Source organism: Trichomycterus rosablanca, chromosome 12, assembly GCF_030014385.1.
Source record: "Trichomycterus rosablanca isolate fTriRos1 chromosome 12, fTriRos1.hap1, whole genome shotgun sequence".
Lineage (NCBI taxonomy): Eukaryota > Metazoa > Chordata > Actinopteri > Siluriformes > Trichomycteridae > Trichomycterus > Trichomycterus rosablanca.
In genome coordinates, this window is record NC_085999.1 from 1,469,783 (window position 1) to 1,491,162 (window position 21,380).

At 47.2% G+C, this 21,380-nt stretch overlaps 1 protein-coding gene across 1 annotated transcript; it reads left to right on the forward strand.

Moving 5' to 3' along the window:
- Positions 1–1,026: 1,026 nt before the first annotated feature.
- Positions 1,027–20,770, forward strand: igfbp5b (insulin-like growth factor binding protein 5b). The gene is made up of 4 exons (XM_063005540.1): positions 1,027–1,360; positions 15,534–15,751; positions 15,837–15,956; positions 17,001–20,770. Exons 1-4 carry the CDS (start codon positions 1,027–1,029, stop codon positions 17,133–17,135), a joined length of 807 nt encoding a protein of 268 aa, XP_062861610.1. The 3' UTR covers positions 17,136–20,770.
- The last annotated feature ends 610 nt before the right edge of the window (positions 20,771–21,380 follow it).

The window sequence follows — 21,380 nt, forward strand, 5'->3', positions numbered from 1 at the left end:
ACCTTCAGATTTTAACAGGTTTGTATATTGCCCATCGTCTAAATGGGTTTGACCTTCTGTTAGCTCTGTAAGGTTCTACCTGGACCTCTTAAATGCTCCTCAAAGTAACAAAACAAGGATCTCCATGTTCTACACCTTTTTTACTAAAACTCCTCTTCTTAAACTGCATGGTTCTACTTCTAGTTTTCAGGTTCCCCTTTAGGAACAAAGTGAGGTACTATTTAGGGTGCCAACTGGAACCCTTTTCCTAAGAGTCTACACAACAAATGCAACCTAATTTGGTCCCACTTTAAACGAATCTAAATGCGCACACCGGTCATTTTGCGCAGTCTGCACGCAGCCGGTCAGAAAGTTGTATGAAGTTGAATGAATGAATGAATCATTCAGTCAGTGGTTGTATACAAGGATTAGCCATAAAGACCGAGTCTAAGTGAGTCTCATTCTGCAGAGTTTCGATCAGGGTCGCGTTATTATTATGGTTATTATAGTTATTAGCGCGTCTTTTCATTTTTGGTGCGCGAAATCACCATCATTGCGACCCATCGACGCAAAGGACGATTCTCTCTGTGGCCGGGGGGAGGGAGGAGAGGAGGGGGGTGGAAGATGAGGCAAGTGCGCCTCCCTCCAGCTCCGCTCGGGTTTGGCCGTTTTTAAAAAGGCAGGGCGGCCGGCGCTCCTCTCAGTGTGCTCGCCAAAACTTGTGCAGCGAAGCGGACGCGGAGACGAGAAGAGCGCAAACCGCTGCGCACATTCGGGAGACCCGGACACACGCTGGACTTTACCGCCGCCGTTCGTGCACAGGAAGGGGAATCGATCAGAAAGCGTATTTGATTGTGAATTGACCTGCACGCAGATCTGCGGATGCTTTAAAATCGCGTTTTTTTGCGTGTGTACTTTGGATGCGCACTTTAATTTTTTCTAACTATTTTTATTTTCATTTCATTTCGATGACCTGATGCAAAGGCGCAAAGGCTGAATTCGCAATTTTGCATTTTTCATTTTTTGGAAGATTAATTCTGCGCGAATATGCTCCTGAATCTCTTTCTCTTGGTGCCTTTTCTGGCCTCGTTGCGCCGATCCGAGGGCTCGTATGTGCCCTGCGAACCGTGCGACCAGAAGGCGCTGTCCATGTGCCCGCCCGAGCCCAAGGGCTGCCAGCTTGTGAAGGAGCCCGGCTGCGGCTGCTGCCTCACATGCGCGCTGGCGGAGGGGCAGCCGTGCGGCGTTTACACCAGCACATGCGCACTCGGTTTGCGCTGCCTGCCGCGGGACGGAGAGGAGAAGCCGCTGCACGCACTGCTGCACGGCCGGGGACTGTGCACCAACGAGAAGGGCTACAAGGCGTCGCATCCGCCCGTGGGTGAGTGGTAGCCCTCTTCTCCAAAATCTAACCGACCCTGAACCTTATGAAGTCTCTAAATACTGAAGCCTGGGGTACGCAGTGAGATTTAGGGATCCTTTATGCATCGTGAACTTTCTATCCTGCACCAATTTGCAGAACGCATGTAAAATGTGAAATGTAGGTAGCCATGAGAACCCTTTATGTACCCTACAGAGCCCAAAAGGTCCTTCAGATCTTGGAACATTCCTCATATAGTACCGATTACACCCCTCAACCGACCCTGAGAACCCTCTTTCTTTCTTTTCGTTCTTTCTTCTATCACCCATCCAGCAAATGGGCTCCAATACGAACCTTATGAAGGGTCTGAATACCAAAGTCTGGGGTACACAGTGAGATTTAGGGATCGTTTTTCTTAAATCATTCATGCATTCGTCAAGTTGCACCAATCTAGTAAAGTGTTGGTAGCCATGAGAACCCTTTATGTACCCTACAGAGCACAGAAGGTCCTTCAGATCTTGGAACGTTCCTCATATATCATTGGGTATACCCCCTACCAACCCTGAGAACCCCTTTTCTTTCTTTCTTCTACCACCCATCCAGCAAATGTGCTCCAAGATGAACCTATGAACCTTATGAAGTGTCTGAATACCAATTTATCAAAAAGCAGAATGTATGTAAAGATGAAAAGTGTTGGTAGCCATGAGAACCCTTTATGTACCCTAGAGAGCCCAAAAGGTCCTTCAGATCTTAGAACGTTCCTCATACAGTACCGGTTACACCCCCCAACCGACCCTGAGAACCCCTTTTCTTACTTTTCGTTCTTTCTTCTATCACCTAACCAGCAAAACATGCTCCAAGATGAACCTATGAACCTTATGAAGTGTCTGAATACTAAAGTCTGGGGTCCTTCATGCATTCTTCAAATTGCACCAATCTAGTAAAGTGTAGGTAGCCATGAGAACCCTTTATGTACCATAGAGAGCCCAAATGGTCCTTCAGATCTTGGAACGTTTCTCATATAGTAGTGGTTACACCCCCCTACCAACCCTGAGAACCCCCTTTCTTTCTTTTCTTTCTTTTTTCTATCACCTAAACAGCAAAACATGCTCCAAGATGAACCTATGAAGGGTCTGAATACTGAGGTACACAGTGAGATTTAGGGATCCTTTATGCATTTGTGAAGTTTCTGTCCTGCACCAATCTAGCAACAAGCAGAACGTAAGTACGGAAAGAAAGGGGGTTCTCAGGGTCGATTGGGGGGTGTAACCAGTACTACAGTATATGAGGAACGTTCCAAGATCTGAAGGACCTTTTGTGTTCTCTATAGGGTACATAAAGGGTTCTCATGGCTACCAACACTTTACTAGATTGGTGCAACTTGACAAATGCATGAAGGACCACAGTCTTTAGTATTCAGACCCTTCATAACGGTTCATAGGATCATCTTGATAAAATAAAGAAAGAAAGGGGGTTCCTTAGGGTTGGTTGGGGGGTGTAATCAGTACTATATAAGGAATGTTCCAATATCTAAAGGTTCTTTTGTGCTCTATAGGGTTCCCTTCAGCATTTTAACATTATAAAGGGTTCTCATGGCTACCTACACTTTACATCTTTACTTCCGGAACAAAAGGTCCTTCAGATCTTGGAACGTTCCTCATATAGTACCGGTTACACATCCCCCCACCCCCCCCCCCCCCACCGACCCTGAGAACCCCTTTTCTTTCTTTTCGTTTTTTTTTCTACCACCTATCCAGAAGATGAACTTAAAAAAGCACCAAGAACATTTAAAATGTGGTTTGCATCTGGCACCAATCAGAACCAAGTTAATACACAGATGAACCTGTATGTTTTGGAAGCTTCTTCAGGTGCAAATGGTTCCACTTTTGTTTTGGTCCAGATTTTCCAAGCAGAACGTGTTTAAATAGTAAACAGTCAGCATGCATTTGTTTAAAGCGTCTTTCAAAAGCGTTTACATTTACATTTACATTTTCGGCATTTAGCAGACGCCTTTATCCAAAGCGACTTACATTACAGTTACAGTATACAGTTTGAGCAATTGAGGGTTAAGGGCCTTGCTCATGGGCCCAACAGCAGCAACCTGGCAGTGGTGAGGCTTGAACCAGCGATCCTCTGATCACTGGACCAGTACCTTAACCACTAGGCTACAGCTGGCCCATCTAGAGCCTATCTAGAGAACCCCTGGGGTGAATCCCAGCATGCATTATCAAGGAGGACTAATCTATACATGTTTTATCTAGACGCCAACAAAAGAAAACATGAAACACAAAGTCTGGCTTCTTTTATTAGGATTATCTCAGTTGTCTATTAGGGTACCAAGTATTAGTGCTATGAAGAAGAATCCAATGGTATTTGGGGTTCCTTGACCGTTATCTATGGGGTTCTTTAAGCTGAAGGACCAAAGGAGAGCATATTCTGAGAGTTCTATGGTTCCAAAATGTTCCAAAGCCATTTGAGATGAAAAAGCACCAAATATTCATTCATTCTTTGTGTTCCTTTGGTAAAATACTTGAATGATCATGCTCGGTCGATCATACACAACTCATGCTGCAAAGTTAAAGCTTTAACTCCCTTAAATCCATTTGAAAAGTCAATGCATGTGTTTATATTTCCCGTATCACTAAACAGAAGCTTCCCAACATAAATGCACACGTGGGTAAACAGCTACCACACAAGCATGCACGATAAGCGTGCACGAGAGACGGTGGTGGAGGAGGAGGTGGTGGGAGGGGGGGTTGTTCTCTGCGTGTGAACTTTTTCTAACCTTAACTATTAGGATTCCAGTCGCGCGGAGAGCTATTTCGGGCGGCGGCGTGATTAGATGCATCGGGGATCGTCGGCATGAAAGATTCCCAACAGCACGTGATGCAATCTCTACACAAACCAATATGTGAGCGCGACGGCACGCTGTTATTACCGTACAGCAGCATGGATCGTCCGTGCATGGCTAATTCCATCGCAGTACGATTAAAAAATACATTTATATGCTGAGGGAAAGCGGACGGCGTGTGTATTTGTGTATTTGTGCACGCCGAGGACCCGAACCTGCCCGGACGGTTAGCTGAAGAGCACGAGCACCCTGGCTTCAATCAGGTCCTGGTTTGTACCAGCCAGTTTGTTCCCTGCTGAAATACACCCAGTTCGACATGATGAGGCGAGGCAGGTGTGTACAAACACACGCCGCATGTCCCTTCCAGGACCCGATTTAAAAAGCACAATCTGTTTTCCCGTAAGCACCAGCGTGTTAGCACTGTTTGCTTACACGTTGACGTGATTCTTCCCGGCTGAAAGCAGGTAGAGCTCGGGGAGGATCCGCGGAGCAACAGGCTGAATTCAGGTTTACGTTCGGGGGAGGTTTCGGAGAGTCGGATTACCGCTGAAAGATTAAATCTGAAGGGAGGCTCGGGTTCCCGCCGAACGTCCGCCAGATTCACTGGAAATGTTTTAAAAGCTGCTCCTCTACCTCACCGCGATACGGAGCGCCCAGCCCGCGGCGCGGGACCCGTTCCGATTTCGGGTTGCATTGTTAAAGGCGTCCCCGCCCTGCGCTCCCCGGGGTGGCATAAATCTGTGGGACAGCACGAGGATGGAACATGTTCTGTTCTGCAGGCTTTGTTTAGGAACATAAGAAGCGTTACTCAATATTCCTGACAGCAGGAGAAACAGAAACAGGACTCTGCGGGTACACACGCGCCCTCGGATATACAAACACAGAGCCCGAAATCGGCTGTGATGGATGGCGGGAGGGTTTGGGAACGTGACCGGGGTGTCACGGCGTCGGGCGCGTGGTCATGCCACAGTGATTCAGCAGAATACGTTTGGCGTGACTGTCTGAGGAGCTAAAATAAAGCGCCGGAGAATTCGGATAGGCGCTCCTCGTCCCCTTGTGCCCTCTGTGGTTTCAGCACGGACGTTGATAAAGCGTCTCGTATAAAACCACCAGCTTCCCGAGAATAAACCATCCGTGGTGCCCGCTCGCGCCATCTTCGGTAACCACCACGTCCTGGTCCATGTTTTGGCCGCTCCCGCGCCCGCTTACGTGCCGTAGTTTCCCATAAAACCACAAAATGCTGCACTGGAGCATCGTTTATTCATTTTTAGTAACCGCCGTATCCTGCTTGGCATCGCGTTTGGCATCACGCTTGGTCCAGAGCCCATACTGGGAACACTGGGTGGAAGACCGCACCTCAGGGTGCCAGGCATGTGGTACTTAGGCATGTGGTACTTAGGCATGTGGTACCTGATACCAGGTACATCTCATCTGCTTATCTTTATGTTCTTTCTATGTGTTTACTCCATGTGCTGCAGTTTATTCCCCCCGACACATACCAGTAGGTGTGTTTGCTAAGATGTGTCAATCAGTAAGTCCTTGCATAACCTCTGTGCACATCTTCACATCATCTTTTGGAACGTTTGCGACTCCATCTGCCTCCTAAAGATACCAGCACCACCATCATCCATCCATTCCTTCACTGCTTGTTTTACTATCGTTTTATCCTGGTCAGGGCCGCAGTGGGTCCACGGACAGCTCGCCAGTCCATCACAGGTCCAACGTGCCACTGGCAATTTGAACCAGCAACCTTGTGATCACTAGTCAAGTACTTTCACCAATGAGCTGCCCAATTATAATAGTGGACAGCAGTAGCTCAGAGAAGGTTGCTGGTTCATGCCCCACCACCACCAAGTTGCCACTGTTGGGCCCCTGAGCAAGGCCCTTAACCCATAATTGCTCAAACGGTATTCAGCCACAAATGTCACTTGGTCAGGGCTGCGGTGGGTCAGTGGACAGGTCACCGATCCATCGCAGGGCCACCATGCACTTTACTTCATTTTACATTACAAAGCATTAGGGGCCTTGCTCAGGGGCCCAGCGGTGGCACTGGCAACTTGGCAGTAGTATGCAGGCAACCTTCTGGTCACTAGACAAGTACCTTCACCACTGAGCTGCCCATTTGTAATCAAGGACTATCAATCTGAAGGTTGCTGGTTCAAGCCCCACGACCACCATGTTGCCACTACCAACGGTAGCAGTGGCAACTCGACAGTAATGGGGATTGAACCGGCAACCTTCTGATCCTTCTGATCACTAGTCAAGTAGCTTCACCACTGAGCTGCCTAAGGTGCTGGAGTAGTGATCAGAAGGTTGCTGGTTCAAGCCCCACCACCACCAAGTTGGGCCTCTGAGTGGTGGCCCTGGCAACTTGAACCAGCAACCTTCTAGTCAAGTACCTTCACCACTGAGCTGCCCATTTGTAATCCAGGACTATCAATCAGAAGGTTGCTGGTTTAAGCCCCAGCACCACAAAGTTGCCACAGTTGGGCCCCTGAGCGAGGCCTTTAACCCTCAATTGCTCAGACTGTATTCAGTCGTTATTGTAGGTCGATTTCGATAGAAGCGTCCACTAAATGCCCAAATGTGATTAAGGTGCTGGACTCGTGATCAGAAGGTTGCTGGTTTGGTAACAGGATCGGGCCTCGCCCGGGGTGTCACGGCGTCGGGCGCGTGGTCATGCCACAGTGATTCAGCAGAATTCGGTTGGCGTGACTGTCTGAGGAGCTAAAATAAAGCGCCGGAGAATTCGGATAGGCGCTCCTCGTCTCCTCGTGTCCTTGCCCGCTAAGGTCTCCGGTTTCAGCGCGGACGTTGATAAAGCATCTCGTATAAAACCACCAGCTTCCCGAGAATTAACCATCCGTGGTGCCCGCTCGCGCCATCTTCGGTAACCACCACGTCCTGGTCCATGTTTTGGCTGCTCCAGCGCCCGCTTACGTGCCGTAGTTTCCCATAAAACCACAAAATGCTGCACTGGGGCATCGTTTATTTATTTTTAGTAACCGCCGTATCCTGCTTGGCATCGTGTTTGGCATCATGCTTGGTCCAGAGCCCATACTGGGAACACTGGGTGGAAGACCGGACCACACCTCAGGGTGCGGACCACACCTCAGGGTGCCAGGAATGTTGTACTTAGGCATGTGGTACTTAGGCATGTGGTACCTGGTACCAGGTACATCGTACCATCTCATCTGCTTGTCTTTATGTCCTTTCTATGTGTTTACTCCATGTGCTGCAGTTTATTTCCCCCAGACACATACCAGTAGGTGTGTTTGCTAAGAGGTATCAATCAGTAAGTTATCTTTTTTTTAACGTTTGCGACTCCAAGTACCACCATCATCCATCCATTCCTTCACTGCTTGTTTTACTGGCGTTTTATCCTGGTCAGAGCCGCAGTGGGTCCACGGACAGGTCGCCAGTCCATCACAGGTCCAACGTGCCCGTGCACTTTACATCGATCTACATTAACACTTGTCAGATTATTATTATTATTCAGTCAGATCATCACTCAGCGTTAAGGTGCCTCAGTAGGAGCATTTTAAGGGATCTAAGAATTTAGACACGCCCTCTTCTCGGGAGTGTAGGCCAGGGCTGTCACATCCCCCTAGCGAGGGTAATAAAAGACGGTTACGCTAAAAATGGCAGTTCTGAAAAAACAGTGTCGCAACACTGGCTAAAATTGGTACCTTCGTCTGGGGCGTTGGGAGGGCGCCACGCCCAGCGGTCGTCGAGACCGGGCGGATTGTGGCCGAACGGTTCCCCCCAAACACGACTGTAGGGTAAAACCTCAGACCAGAATTAGGTTTGTGCAGGACTGACTTGTGTTTGTGATGCCCGACGATCTCGCCGCGACACGCGATTAATTCAAGCAATTAAATTTCATTCAACGTTAGCCAATGAATGTATGTAATGATTACAATGAAATTTAAAACTACACACGCTGGCTTCAGTATATATTCTTGACTTTTTTGTACACTTTTTTAATGTTTTTACCCATCAATCAACACCTAATCACACAGAATTATTTAAAATTTCTTTTCCAGAGGGCGCTTGGGTGGCACAGCGGTCTAATCCTGTAGCCTATTACAGACTTGGCGGCTGTGTCTGAGGTAGGGAGGGCATCCTCATGATGCCTGATGCTCTCGCTGCAACAATCAATAAAACGGTCGATTAATTCATTCAATTTAATTTTATTTATTATTATTTAACATGTTGTTTGAGGTAAATAGTGAAGTAGCGCTTGTGCAGTTCCTATAGATCTAAACGTGAGGCCTCATTCTGCACATTTAGTCATGAATATATGACAAAATGGGATTCAAACACAGCAAGAAGAAGAAAAACAATTCAATGAAAACGAGGGCACTTAGGTGGGCACAGGAGGGCACAGCGGTCTTATTCTTTAGCCCATCACAGCTGAGATCTGGAGTTCAAATCTGTCGGCTGGGCAACTAAACAGACGACGGCTGTGTCTGAGGTAGGGAGGGCTGAAAGGATTCCTTATGATGCTCTAGCTGCAACACACGATGAAACGGCAGCTGCAGGGCTGCCTCAGTCGATTAATTAATAACATTTAATTTCATTTACTATTATTTAACATGTTGTTTGAGGTAAATAGTAAGGTAGCGCTTGTGCAGTTCCTATAGATCTAAACGTGAGGCCTCATTCTGCACATGTAGTCATGGATATACGACAAAATGGGATTCGAACACAGCACGTAACATTCTTAGGAACTGGTTTCCAAATGGACTAGACCCCGGAACCCTGATTTGTCCTAATTATTCCTAAATAACGTCTCGAAAACAAATAAAATACGTTCTTATTATATTCACTCACTCACTTTCTTAACCGCTTATCCAATCACAGCTTTCCAATGGGCACAAGGCACACAGTAACACCATGGACGGGATGCCAGTCTATCGCAGGGCAAACACACACACACACACACACACACATTCACCTATAGGGCAATTCAGTATCTCCAGTTAACCAGACTGGACGTCTTTGGACTGTGGGAGGAAACCGGAGCTCCCGGAGGAAACCCACACAGACACGGGGAGAACATGCAAACTTCACACAGAAAGGACCCAAACCGCCCCACCTGGGGATCGAACATAGGACCTTCTTGTTGTGAGGCAACAGTGCTACCCACCGAGCCACCGCACCGCCCAGCCCAGTTTATTCCGACTTCTGGTCCCTTAATGGCCTGTTCTTCATTCCATCCTGTTGCTGTCCATCCTCTTCCTCATTTACCTTCAACACTTCCAAGCATAACTGTCATCCCAGACGAACTGGATCTTCTCCCAATGTGTTCCAAATGGTTCTCTGTGCTTGGAGTGAGATCTTTCGGTTTGATTCAGTTGAAGATCCATTTGTCTGTCTTCTTTGATGTCCGAGTTCAAAAGCCAAAGTTCAAAGGACACTCCTACCTAGTCGGTCCACCTTGTAGATGTAAAGTCAGAGACGATCGCTCATCTATTGCTGCTGTTTGAGTCGGTCATCTTCTAGACCTTCATCAGTGGTCAGAGGACGCTGCCCACGGGGCGCTGTTGGCTGGATATTTTTGGTTGGTGGATGATTCTCAGTCCAGCAGTGACAGTAAGGTGTTTAAAAACCAGCACAACACACACTAACACACCATCACCATGTCAGTGTCACTGCAGTGCTGAGAATGATCCACCACCTAAATAATACCTGCTCTGTGGGGGTCCTGACCATTGAAGAACAGTCAGTAATTGTAGAACTACAAAGTGCTTCTATATGGTAAGTGGAGCTGATAAAATGGACAGTGAGTGAATGTTCAGTTTACGTGCAGCGTTCTTGCTCTGGTCTTCTTTGTTTCTCCGCTGCATTGTTGTTGTTGTGAGATCGGATCGTGCCGTGAATCCAGGCCAGCTTTTAAAATATTAAGCAGTGGAATCTGGCTCGGGATGTCACGACTAGTCGACGTCAAGCATGAGATGACGCGGTAGGACGTGCTTCGGGACCGCGGTACGACATTATTACCTTTTAGCTGCCTGTAAGAAGTAGTTCGTTTACGTTCCGTTGTTCTGAACGATAGTCCGATCGAGATTTATTAGTCGAGCACGAGGGGGGAAAAAACGCTGGATATTGAGGACGTATAATCGCCCCTGCGCGTGTTAATATTTAAACGCGGCGCTATCGGATGCGTCTCGTTTTCTTCCTCATGTTCCCTGGGCTTAATGAAAAGCCGGGCGAGGTTACGGCGCAGAGAGAGACACCGATATCTCCTCGCCGTTTATTTTAAAGTCGGTTTGAATAGAGAGGCTGCGCGTGACACGTCTGGCTCGGCCTCGCTCCGGTGTCCTGGCCGCGGTTCAGATGTTAAACACAGACGCGCCGGGTCTACTTTACGAGCTGGGCAGGGGGGGGATTCTAAACATGGAAACGTTGGCGTTCGGCCCTAAACAGAAGATTCGGGCTCATAGTTAGATAAAAAAGAATGTAAATAAATAATGATGAGCTTAGACTGTTTATTGTTGATCATTTCGAGCGAGCGTACCTGGCATCATCGTCCTTTCATATCTCTAAAATATTTTCTAAAGTAATAATCCGAGATGGATGAGATCCAAGCCAGCCAGCACCCCCGGCTCTCCCGGAGCCTGGCTGCGGAGGGTGGGGGGACGATTCGGTGCCCGAGCCCTGGTCTGCCAAGTCATGAGTTGCGAGATTAATTTCAAAGCATAAACCGCGGCTCTGATAGCAACTTCAGAAGCCAGGAACCCAGTTCCAGTCCCAGTTCCAGTAATCGGGCCCCTCCCTCGTGTCCCCGTGTCTGCAGTATCAGACAGACCCTTTCAACACCGTTCTGCCTGGAACACCCCTGTCTTTTACACCGGGATTATATCACAGCAACCCAGCGAACGACGCACAATATGAAGCTTTGATAACAGAACCAGTTGCTGTAAACCTACTGGTTTTGAATATAGCCACAGATCATAATGCAACCTCATTTATATACGTTGTCCATCGTACAGCTTGCCAGACATACCACATTCCGTTTGTCATAGATGCCCGAGGTGTTTGATGTACGTATTTACTGCTATTAAGAGTTCCAGCAACTGTAACTACAGGAACGCTGGAGATATATATATATATAATGTTGATATAATATATGTTAAAATAATAAACAAAGCTATTCAGGTGATGGGGCGTAACGATGGCTCGGTGGGTAGCACTGTCGCCTCAGGGTCCTTTCTGTGCAAAGTTTGCATGTTCTCCCCGTGTCTGTGTGGGTTTCCTCCGGGAGCTCCGGTTTCCTCCCACAGTCCAAAGACATGCAGTCAGGTTAATTGGAGATACTGAATTGCCCTATAGGTGAATGGGTGTGTGTACCCTGCGATGGACTGGTTTCCCATCCAGGGTGTTACTGTGTGCCTTGCGCCCATTGAAAAACTGAGATAGGCTCCAGCACCCCTCCCTCGTGACCCTAAAGTGATAAAAGTAGAGCTATATCGAACCTATGAGGCCGGGCACCTGGACAAAGGGTGGGAGGGCCGTAGGGATTCCTCATAACTGCTGCAATTGTGACCTCTGCTGGCTGATCGATGGTACTGCGTAGAGAAGAGATAGTGACTCTCCATATGAACCTATCCAGTGCAGGTGAAAAGAAGCGGCCTGTACTGCACACATGCCGGAGGGTGCGTGTGTTAGTTAGTTAGTTATGATCCTTCTTGGTCAGGAGAGGTAAGGGAAGTTGTGGCCTATAGGTTAAGGTACTGGACTAGTACCCTCACAGGATCACCACAGAGCAGGTATTATTTAGGTGGTGGATCATTCTCAGCACTGCAGTGACACTGACATGGTGGTGGTGTGTTAGTGTGTGTTGTGCTGGTATGAGTGGATCAGACACAGCAGCGCTGCTGGAGTTTTTAAACACCTCACTGTCATTGCTGGACTGAGAATCGTCCACCAACCAAAAACATCCAGCCAACAGCGCCCCGTGGGCAGCGTCCTGTGACCACTGATGAAGGTCTAGAAGATGACCGACTCAAACAGCAGCAATAGATGAGCGATCGTCTCTGACTTTACATCTACAAGGTGGACCGACTAGGTAGGAGTGTCTAATAGAGTGGACAGTGAGTGGACACGGTGTTTAGAAACTCCAGCAGCGCTGCTGTGTCTGATCCACTCATACCAGCACAACACACACTAACACACCACCACCATGTCAGTGTCACTGCAGTGCTGAGAATCATCCACCACCTAAATAATACCTGCTCTGTGGGGGTGCTGTGGGGGTCCTGACCATTGAAGAACAGCATGAAAGGGGCTAAAAAAGCATGCAGAGAAACAGATGGACTACAGTCAGTAATTGTAGAACTACAAAGTGCTTCTATATGGTAAGTGGAGCTGATAAAATGGACAGTGAGTGTAGAAACAAGGAGGTGGTTTTAATGTTATGGCTGTTCAGTGTATTTTTATTACTTTTATTACTGAGTCTGTGGCCCCGTGGTCGTGGATTTATTAACTGAATTTGGACGTTCTGTTCTATCTGATTCAGAGCATCAGGATCTGAGCCAGTTCTGGTCTCCAGACGGCCGTTAATGAAAAACACTTCACAGTTTTATCTTTAATAAACGATCCTGCGCCTTATGTGTCCTTCCAAACGCTCACCGTGATTTGTGTTTCCCATGATGCCTCCTGTAACGCTGATTTAATGCTGTTGGGCGTCTGTGAAACCATGAAGTGAAATTTCTTCGAAAGCGAAGCTTCACTCCAGGCGCCGTGTTTGGCGTCGGCTCAAAAAGGGGGTCGAGGGGGTCGATTTACGACGGGAGGAGCGATTGTCGTCACCTGTCGACCCCCCTGTACCCTCCTCACCGTGTAAACAAACTCAGGGGACACATTTGGTGTAAAAGCAGGTGGTTTTAAGCTTTTATTTTTACACACCAGTCAGGAAAAACAATCAGAGAGGTGCACTTCCTGTTAAAAATACAAGTGTGATTGTAGCTCAGCAGTGGTAGGCGTCTAGTAGTTGGTGGTGTCTGAATACTTTTGCTCATGTAGTTGGGGGTGTGACTACTTTTGCTCATGAAGTTAGTAGCGTATAAATACTTTTAGTCATGTAGTTAAAGGGCGTATGAATACTTTTGACTATGTAGTTTCGTGACGTGCGAATACTTTTGCACATGTAGTTGGTAGCATCCAAATATTTTTAATCATGTAGTTGATAGGGGTGTAAATACTTTTGGTCATGTAGTTTAGTGGCGTCCAAATACTTTTGGTCATGGAGTTTGTGGGGGTGTGAATACTTTTGCTTATGTAGTTTGTGGCATCTGAATACTTTTAGTCATGTAGTTAGTGACTCTGATTACGTTCGATCATGTAGTTGGTGGGGGTGTCAATACTTTTAGTCATGTAGTTTCATGGCGTCCAAATACTTTTTTTGATCATGTAGTTTCGTGGTGTCTGAATACTTTTCATTTTGTATTTGGTGATGTCCAAATACTTTTAGTTATGTAGTTGGTGATGAGTGAATATTTTGATGATGTAGTTGATGGGGGTGTGAATACTTTTGGTGAGGTTGTTTGTGGTGTCCCAATACTTTGATCATGTAGTTGGTGGTGTCTGAATACTTTTAATCATGTAGTTTTGTGGCATCCGAATACTTTTGGTCATGTAGTTGATGGGGGTGTGAATACTTTTAATCATGTAGTTTTGTGGTGTCCGAATACTTTTGATCATGTTGTTGGCGTTGTCTAAATACTTTTGGTCATGTAGTTGGTGGTGTCCGAATACTTTTGATCATATAGTTTGGGGGTGTGTGAATACTTTTAGTCATGTAGTTTCATGTAGGTTGTTTGTGGCGTCCGAATACTTTTGGTCATGTAGTTGATGGGGGTGTGAATACTTTTAATCATGTAGTTTTGTGGCGTCCGAATACTTTTGATCATGTAGTTTTGTGGTGTCCGAATACTTTTGATCATGTTGTTGGCATTGTCTAAATACTTTTGGTCATGTAGTTGGTGGTGTCCGAATACTTTTGATCATGTTGTTGGCGTTGTCTAAATACTTTTGATCATGTAGTTTTGTGGTGTCCGAATACTTTTGATCATGTTGTTGGCATTGTCTAAATACTTTTGGTCATGTAGTTGGTGGTGTCCGAATACTTTTGATCATGTTGTTGGCGTTGTCTAAATACTTTTGGTCATATAGTTTGGGGGTGTGTGAATACTTTTAATCATGTAGTTTTGTGGCGTCCGAATACTTTTAATCATGTAGTTTTGTGGCGTCCGAATACTTTTAATCATGTAGTTTTGTGGTGTCCGAATACTTTTAATCATGTAGTTTTGTGGCGTCCGAATACTTTTAATCATGTAGTTTTGTGGTGTCCGAATACTTTTAATCATGTAGTTTTGTGGTGTCCGAATACTTTTAATCATGTAGTTTTGTGGCGTCCGAATACTTTTAATCATGTAGTTTTGTGGCGTCCGAATACTTTTAATCATGTAGTTTTGGGGCGTCCGAATACTTTTGATCATGTTGTTGGCGTTGTCTAAATACTTTTGGTCATATAGTTTGGGGGTGTGTGAATACTTTTAATCATGTTGGTTGTTTGTGGCATCCGAATACTTTTAATCATGTAGTTTTGTGGCGTCCGAATACTTTTAATCATGTAGTTTTGGGGCGTCCGAATACTTTTAATCATGTAGTTTTGTGGTGTCCGAATACTTTTAATCATGTAGTTTTGTGGCGTCCGAATACTTTTGATCATGTTGTTGGCGTTGTCTAAATACTTTTGGTCATGTAGTTTGGGGGTGTGTGAATACTTTTAATCATGTTGGTTGTTTGTGGCATCCGAATACTTTTAATCATGTAGTTTTGTGGCGTCCGAATACTTTTAATCATGTAGTTTTGTGGCGTCCGAATACTTTTGGTCATGTAGTTGATGGGGGTGTAAATACTTTTGGTCATGTAGTTGGCGTTGTCTAAATACTTTTGGTCATGTAGTTGATGGGGGTGTAAATACTTTTGGTCATGTAGTTGATGGGGGTGTGAATACTTTTGGTCATGTAGTTGATGGCAAGCCCTAGCCTAGCGGTTATGATACTGGATTAGTAATCGAAAGGTCACTGGTTCAAGCCCCACCACTGCCAGGTTGCTGCTGTTGGGCCCTTGAGCAAGGCCCCTAACCCTCAGACTGTAACTGCACCTTTAATGTAAGTCGCTTTGAATAAAGGCATCAACTAAATACTGAAAATGTGAGTGACGTAGTTGGTGGCGTCCCAATACTTTTGGTCATGTCGTTGTCACCTTTTCAGCGTAAACATTTGCTCAATCCGAACCCTCAGCATCCGTCGCTCTGTGTGTGGTGTTCAGATCGCGAGTCGAAGGAGCACGACGAGGCGGTGAAGGCCGACGCCCCGGAGGAGCCGCTGCCCCCCGCCAAAGTGCCCATCTACCCCAAGCAGGACATGATCAACAGCAGGAAGCAGGCGGCCATGCTGAAGGAGAGGATCAAGCAGCAGGAGAAGCTGAGGTCCGTGGGGCCGCCCGACTTCCCGCCGCTGCAGGTGGACAAACACGAGACCGAATTCGTAAGTCCTGTCGGGGGGAGCGGGCGTGGCATCCGGCTAACGACCGAGAGTCCTAACGTGTGTGCTGTTGTTCTGCGCTGTTCAGGGTCCCTGCAGGAGGAAGCTGGACGGGATCATAAAGGGGATAAAGGACACGCCCCGCGTTTTAGCTCCCGCGCTTTACCTGCCCAACTGCGACCGGAAGGGATTTTTCAAGCGCAAACAGGTGAGTGTTTAGTATGTAGTTTCTTGGCGTCCAGATACTGTTGATCATGTAGTTAGTAGTGTCTGAATACTTTTGATCATGTAGTTAGTAGTGTCTGAATACTTTTGATCATGTAGTTAGTAGCCAAAGCAAGTGACCAATCAGGTTGTCCTGGCGACTAAAGGCCAAAGTAAGTGACCAATCAGGTTGTCCTGGCGACTAAAGGCCAAAGCAAGTGACCAATCAGGTTGTCCTGGCGACTAAAGGCCAAAGCAAGTGACCAATCAGGTTGTCCTGGTGACTAAAGGCCAAAGCAAGTGACCAATCAGGTTGTCCTGGTGACTAAAGGCCAAAGCAAGTGACCAATCAGGTTGTCCTGGCGACTAAAGGCCAAAGTAAGTGACCAATCAGGTTGTCCTGGTGACTAAAGGCCAAAGCAAGTGACCAATCAGGTTGTCCTGGTGACTAAAGGCCAAAGCAAGTGACCAATCAGGTTGTCCTGGCGACTAAAGGCCAAAGTAAGTGACCAATCAGGTTGTCCTGGTGACTAAAGGCCAAAGCAAGTGACCAATCAGGTTGTCCTGGCGACTAAAGGCCAAAGTAAGTGACCAATCAGGTTGTCCTGGTGACTAAAGGCCAAAGCAAGTGACCAATCAGGTTGTCCTGGTGACTAAAGGCCAAAGCAAGTGACCAATCAGGTTGTTGAGCAAGTGACCAATCAGGTTGTTGAGCAAGTGACCAATCAGGTTGTCCTGGTGACTAAAGGCCAAAGCAAGTGACCAATCAGGTTGTTGAGCAAGTGACCAATCAGGTTGTTGAGCAAGTGACCAATCAGGTTGTCCTGGCGACTAAAGGTCAAAGCAAGTGACCAATCAGGTTGTCCTGGTGACCTGTCCCTGTATGAGCAGGCAGGATACTGTTATTAGAACTGAATGTTTTTCTTTTAATGTGTCACTCAAAATTCCTAATTTGCCTTTTCTAACACTTGACTTTGTCTCTCGGTCCCTCTTTACTACCCCCTACCCCCTACCCCTTACCCCTTACCCCCTACCCCAAATCCTGCAGTGCAAGCCCTCCCTCGGGCGGAAACGGGGCATCTGTTGGTGCGTGGACAAGTACGGCGTGAAGCTCCCCGGCACCGACTACATGGGCGGGAACATCCAGTGCAAAGACCTGGAGAACATCAACAACAGCGAGTGAGGAGGGACCCGCCGCCGCCGCCGCCGCCGCCCGAGCCGGGGGGCCTCGCCTCCCTCTTTCCTTCCCGCCCGTCCGCCGCCCGCCAGTCAGATTTTTCGACGCGATAAAGAATACATGCACGAACAATTCGAATTACGAATACGCTAAACTGAGGAAAACACATTTTATATAAAACAAACTACACGACGAGAATCTTGTTTCGGACTGAGCGCTCGGCTCTGGTTTCTGGGACGCGCTCAGTCGGAGGGCGTCCGCGTTGAGCTGGGTTCCAGCTTAAGATTTTAAATATGAATATATAAATATAAATATATACCTGTAATTCTATATTTTTATAAAAGCCAGGGTGTGAGCACTATATTGTTGAGATACGGTGAAAGGAGATGTGGTATGTGGATTATCTCAGAGCTATCTCGCTGTTTTACATCGTACGTTTGTGATTGTGGTATCAGACACGATAGCTTGAACGCTTTACCATCAGGAGAATTTATATATATATATTTTTTTTGTGGTATATTTTCCAAAAAAACAGGAATAGTGACGTTCTGATCTCTATTCGACTCCTGTCAGAGCACTTATTGGTTGGGAAACCTGCTTGGAAATGTGTAACTTCACCAAGTTCGATGTGTGTGTGTGTGTTCATGAGTGTGTGTGTGTGTGTGTGTGTGTGTGTGTGTGTGTAGTAAACATGTAAACAGAAACACGACAGGCGCTTTGTTAAAAGCGAAACGGCGTCCCTCGTTTCCCCTGATGCCTCAACAGTACGTCTGCGGTGAGTTCCCGATGCCCCCTGTGGTGGTCGTGTGTGAGCCATTATTATTCCCCTACCAACCCGGTCTCCGAGGGACAGAGATACGAGGTGTCGGAAACCCCGTTCGATGCCCTTTTTACCGACGTAGCTCGCCCAAAATACCAACTGTGCCTGTGTAACACGAAGCTGGCATGAGGAGGCATCCAGGTGGACGGACTGCGGCTGCCCTGTGCCCGACGTCCTCTCGGATTCCCTCTTCGAACAGGCAAATGGAAAGAAACAAAAGGAACTTATTTGGCACTACTTTATTTGTGGATGCATTCACCTAAAGTGGAAGAGTTGGCGTCGGACACAGGGCACCGTGAAGTACAGATCCTAACCCACTAAGCCGACTTTCCGCGTTCCAAGACCGATAGTTCTCATTGAAATGGGTAAAATCTTGAACCTGAACTTATTTGGCACTACTTTATTTGCTCATGCATTCACCTAAAGTGGAAGAGTTGGCGTCAGACACAGGGCACGTTTTGGAATTATCTGCCTTCTGTGAAGTACAGATCCTAACCCACTAAGCCGACTCGTCAGCCGCGTTCCAAGACCCATTTACCCATTGAAATGGGTGAAATCTTGAATTTGAACTTATTTGGCACTACTTTATTTGCTCATGCATTCACCTAAAGTGGAAGAGTTGGCGTCAGACACAGGGCACGTTTTGGAATTATCTGCCTTCCGTGAAGTACAGATCCTAACCCACTAAGCCGACTCGTGAGCCGCGTTCCAAGTCTGAGAGTTCTCATTGAAACGGAACCATTTTCATTTCTGCTGCCTGGCACGACTGCAGCTTTAGGTTCCCGCGGGGCATCACTGGCGACAGAGGGCGCGTTTCGTTTAGCGCCGGTGTGCGTCCTAGTGCCTTTCTGCATCTCACACAGATGCATTCGAACGGCGACGTGAACGTTACACACAAGCCAAGGGGATGGAACCTGAACCAGGCTGACCTTTCTGTACTGACGAGGGTCCTCGCTCGCTTTCGAAGACGGCTTATCGCGGTACAGCTCGTTCCGGTTGCTGCCCGCTCACTGCCAGCTCGGACTGGCGCGTTTCTGCGTCTCACGTATTTTCTGTGCTTTGCGAATGAGCTGAATTTGACAGAATCGGACGGAGAGCGCAAACGTAAACGAGGGTTTGAGTTCGAGTCGTTTTGGTGAAGCTGAACGGGAACGCAGATGCCACACGGCGAGCTTTAGCAGAAAGCGGCGAGAAAAGCCACGCCCGGTTACGCCGGTTTGGATCAGATCTCGTTACAGAGCCCGTGTGATCGTAGTTGCATGGCTGGGAGGGGACAACGATGTCAAATACGATGGCATAGCAGCTTTAGACGCCAAGCTACACCCAGCTCTCGCTTTTTAGTGCTGCGTCTTTTATTTTTTGCTCTCGATAGCTGCACCACCACCAGTGCTGCCACTCCGTGGGATTTGGGCGATCGACTTGGGATTTAGGGAATTTGCCAAGTGATCTTGGGATTTTTGTGGCGAGATCTTGGTGGCAACACTGACCCAGCGAATAAACGTGACCCTCTAAAGATGTGGAGAGAAAAGAGGAGCGATCTTCCGAGAGCCGTAACCAGACCCCTCCGAGACGTCCGAAGCGAGTAAACGAGGAGGCAGCCACCATTGGTTCACTATATTGCACAAACGACCTTCCAAAGGAAGGCGGGAACATTTGCCAGGTCCTAACCTCCGTTCGCAGGTCCTAACCCCCCCCCCCCCCCTTCAGCTTTTTGTTTTTACTTCGTTTTGAAAGCAGCTTGCACTTACGTACACGTCTTTCTCCGAGCGGCCGCGACTCCAAAGCCGAGCTCAGATCGAGGCTCCGGACGCAAACCTCACCCGAGGACTTTTTGACAGGGGCTTCGGTGGCCCGGGCCTGACAGCCGCCGCATTCATGTGGTGGCGGTATTAAAAAAAAAACACAAAAAAACGAAAACAGCGCTACGACAGCTATCGATATCGGTCCCATCCTTATCTACTCTTACAGCTACCAGGTGACGTGCCAGCATCCGTGGCACCCAGGGAGAGGGAGAGAAGGCGAGAGCCCTGCCAGGCAGTGATCGGGGCGGAACAAGAACACACCACATCACACAAGACACACTAGATACCGTTAGCATGCTAGGTTTACGGGATTCTCGGGGTCTGCGAGGCAGGTACCGTGTGGTACCGCGAGGCAACCCGGTCCTCCAAGGGGTCTGTCTGAAAATCTAGTGAGAAGAGGGCGTGTCTAAATTCTTAGATTGCTTAAAATGCTCCGTATGGAGGCGCCTCAATTCCGAGTGATAATCCGACCGAATAACGACGCAGCCTCACGAGGTTTTCAGACCGACCCGACGTCGGCGAGGTTTATCGGCACGTCCCGGTACCTCCGGCAGATCCCGAGCGTCTGAAGCGGTTAGACTACAATATTCAGGACTCACTCTACAGTAGTACTCCAGCGTCGTCTCTTTCCGAATGCATAACAGCTTCTTCTCGTTTTGATTTCTCCCTGTTTTTGTTTTGGTGGATGAGAAACGACTCGATCGATCACCTCGACATGTGGCCTAACTCGGCGTTCGAAACAGATAAATAAAGAAATAAAGAAATAAAATAAAAGAGCTATTTGTGGCAGGAGGAAAACGTGAAAACGTTCAGCATTTGGAACTCTTAAAATCAATAAAAAAAAAAATAATAATAAAAAAAAAAAAGAACGAAAAAGAATGAAAAAAAAATCTCAAATTATTAAAAGTGAATATCACTGTGTAATATTTATTCTACTTGTAATTTATGTACTCTTTTAACCTTTGTCCTTTTTGTTATGACAAAGCATTTATTTAAATAAAGTTATGTATTCGTTTAGACTCGTGTTTGTGATTATTGAAGCTTTTTTTTACATTATTTATTTATTTATTAAAGTCCAATTTATACCCGATTGTGTTATCCTTCCTCTCTACTGATGCTGACCTCCACCCCGATTGAGGAGAGTGAGACTGACACATGCCCCCTCCGACATATGTGCATCTTTTCACCTGCACGAGGTGAGTTCATATGCAAATCGGCTTTGTGTACGAAGAGCCACACCCTGATCAGCATTATTCCCGACAGCAGAGGTTCCTATCCCGCTCCCTCCCTGTATGAACGACAGCCATTTGTTCTTCATATAGCCGCCCAGCCGGATGTACATTATTTATCTGTGCAATCCCTTTGGCCTGCCCACCCTCAGACACAGCCGATCAATCGTGTCTGTGTAGGCACCGGCGGGTCGATAGCACACCTGAGATGCAAACTCGAATCTCAGTAGTGGTGTTTCTCCAACTGCATAGGTGGCATTGCGTTGGCAGGCATACTACACACAGTGAGCTGCCTCGGTGCCCGCTCCCTACCCTGGGGCAGCTGCTCAAGTCGAGCCGATTCTAACTGACCGAACTTGAGACGACGAATTATTGAGCTATACGGCGTTCAAAACGATGG

Excerpts from the sequence above, each read along its gene's own strand:
- igfbp5b (XM_063005540.1), top strand. The coding sequence starts at position 1,027 with ATGCTCCTGAATCTCTTTCTCTTGGTGCCTTTTCTGGCCTCGTTGCGC. Across the intron at positions 1,361-15,533 it reads GGCGTCGCATCCGCCCGTGG|ATCGCGAGTCGAAGGAGCAC; the intron begins GTGAGTGGTAGC and ends TGTGGTGTTCAG. Across the intron at positions 15,957-17,000 it reads GATTTTTCAAGCGCAAACAG|TGCAAGCCCTCCCTCGGGCG; the intron begins GTGAGTGTTTAG and ends CAAATCCTGCAG.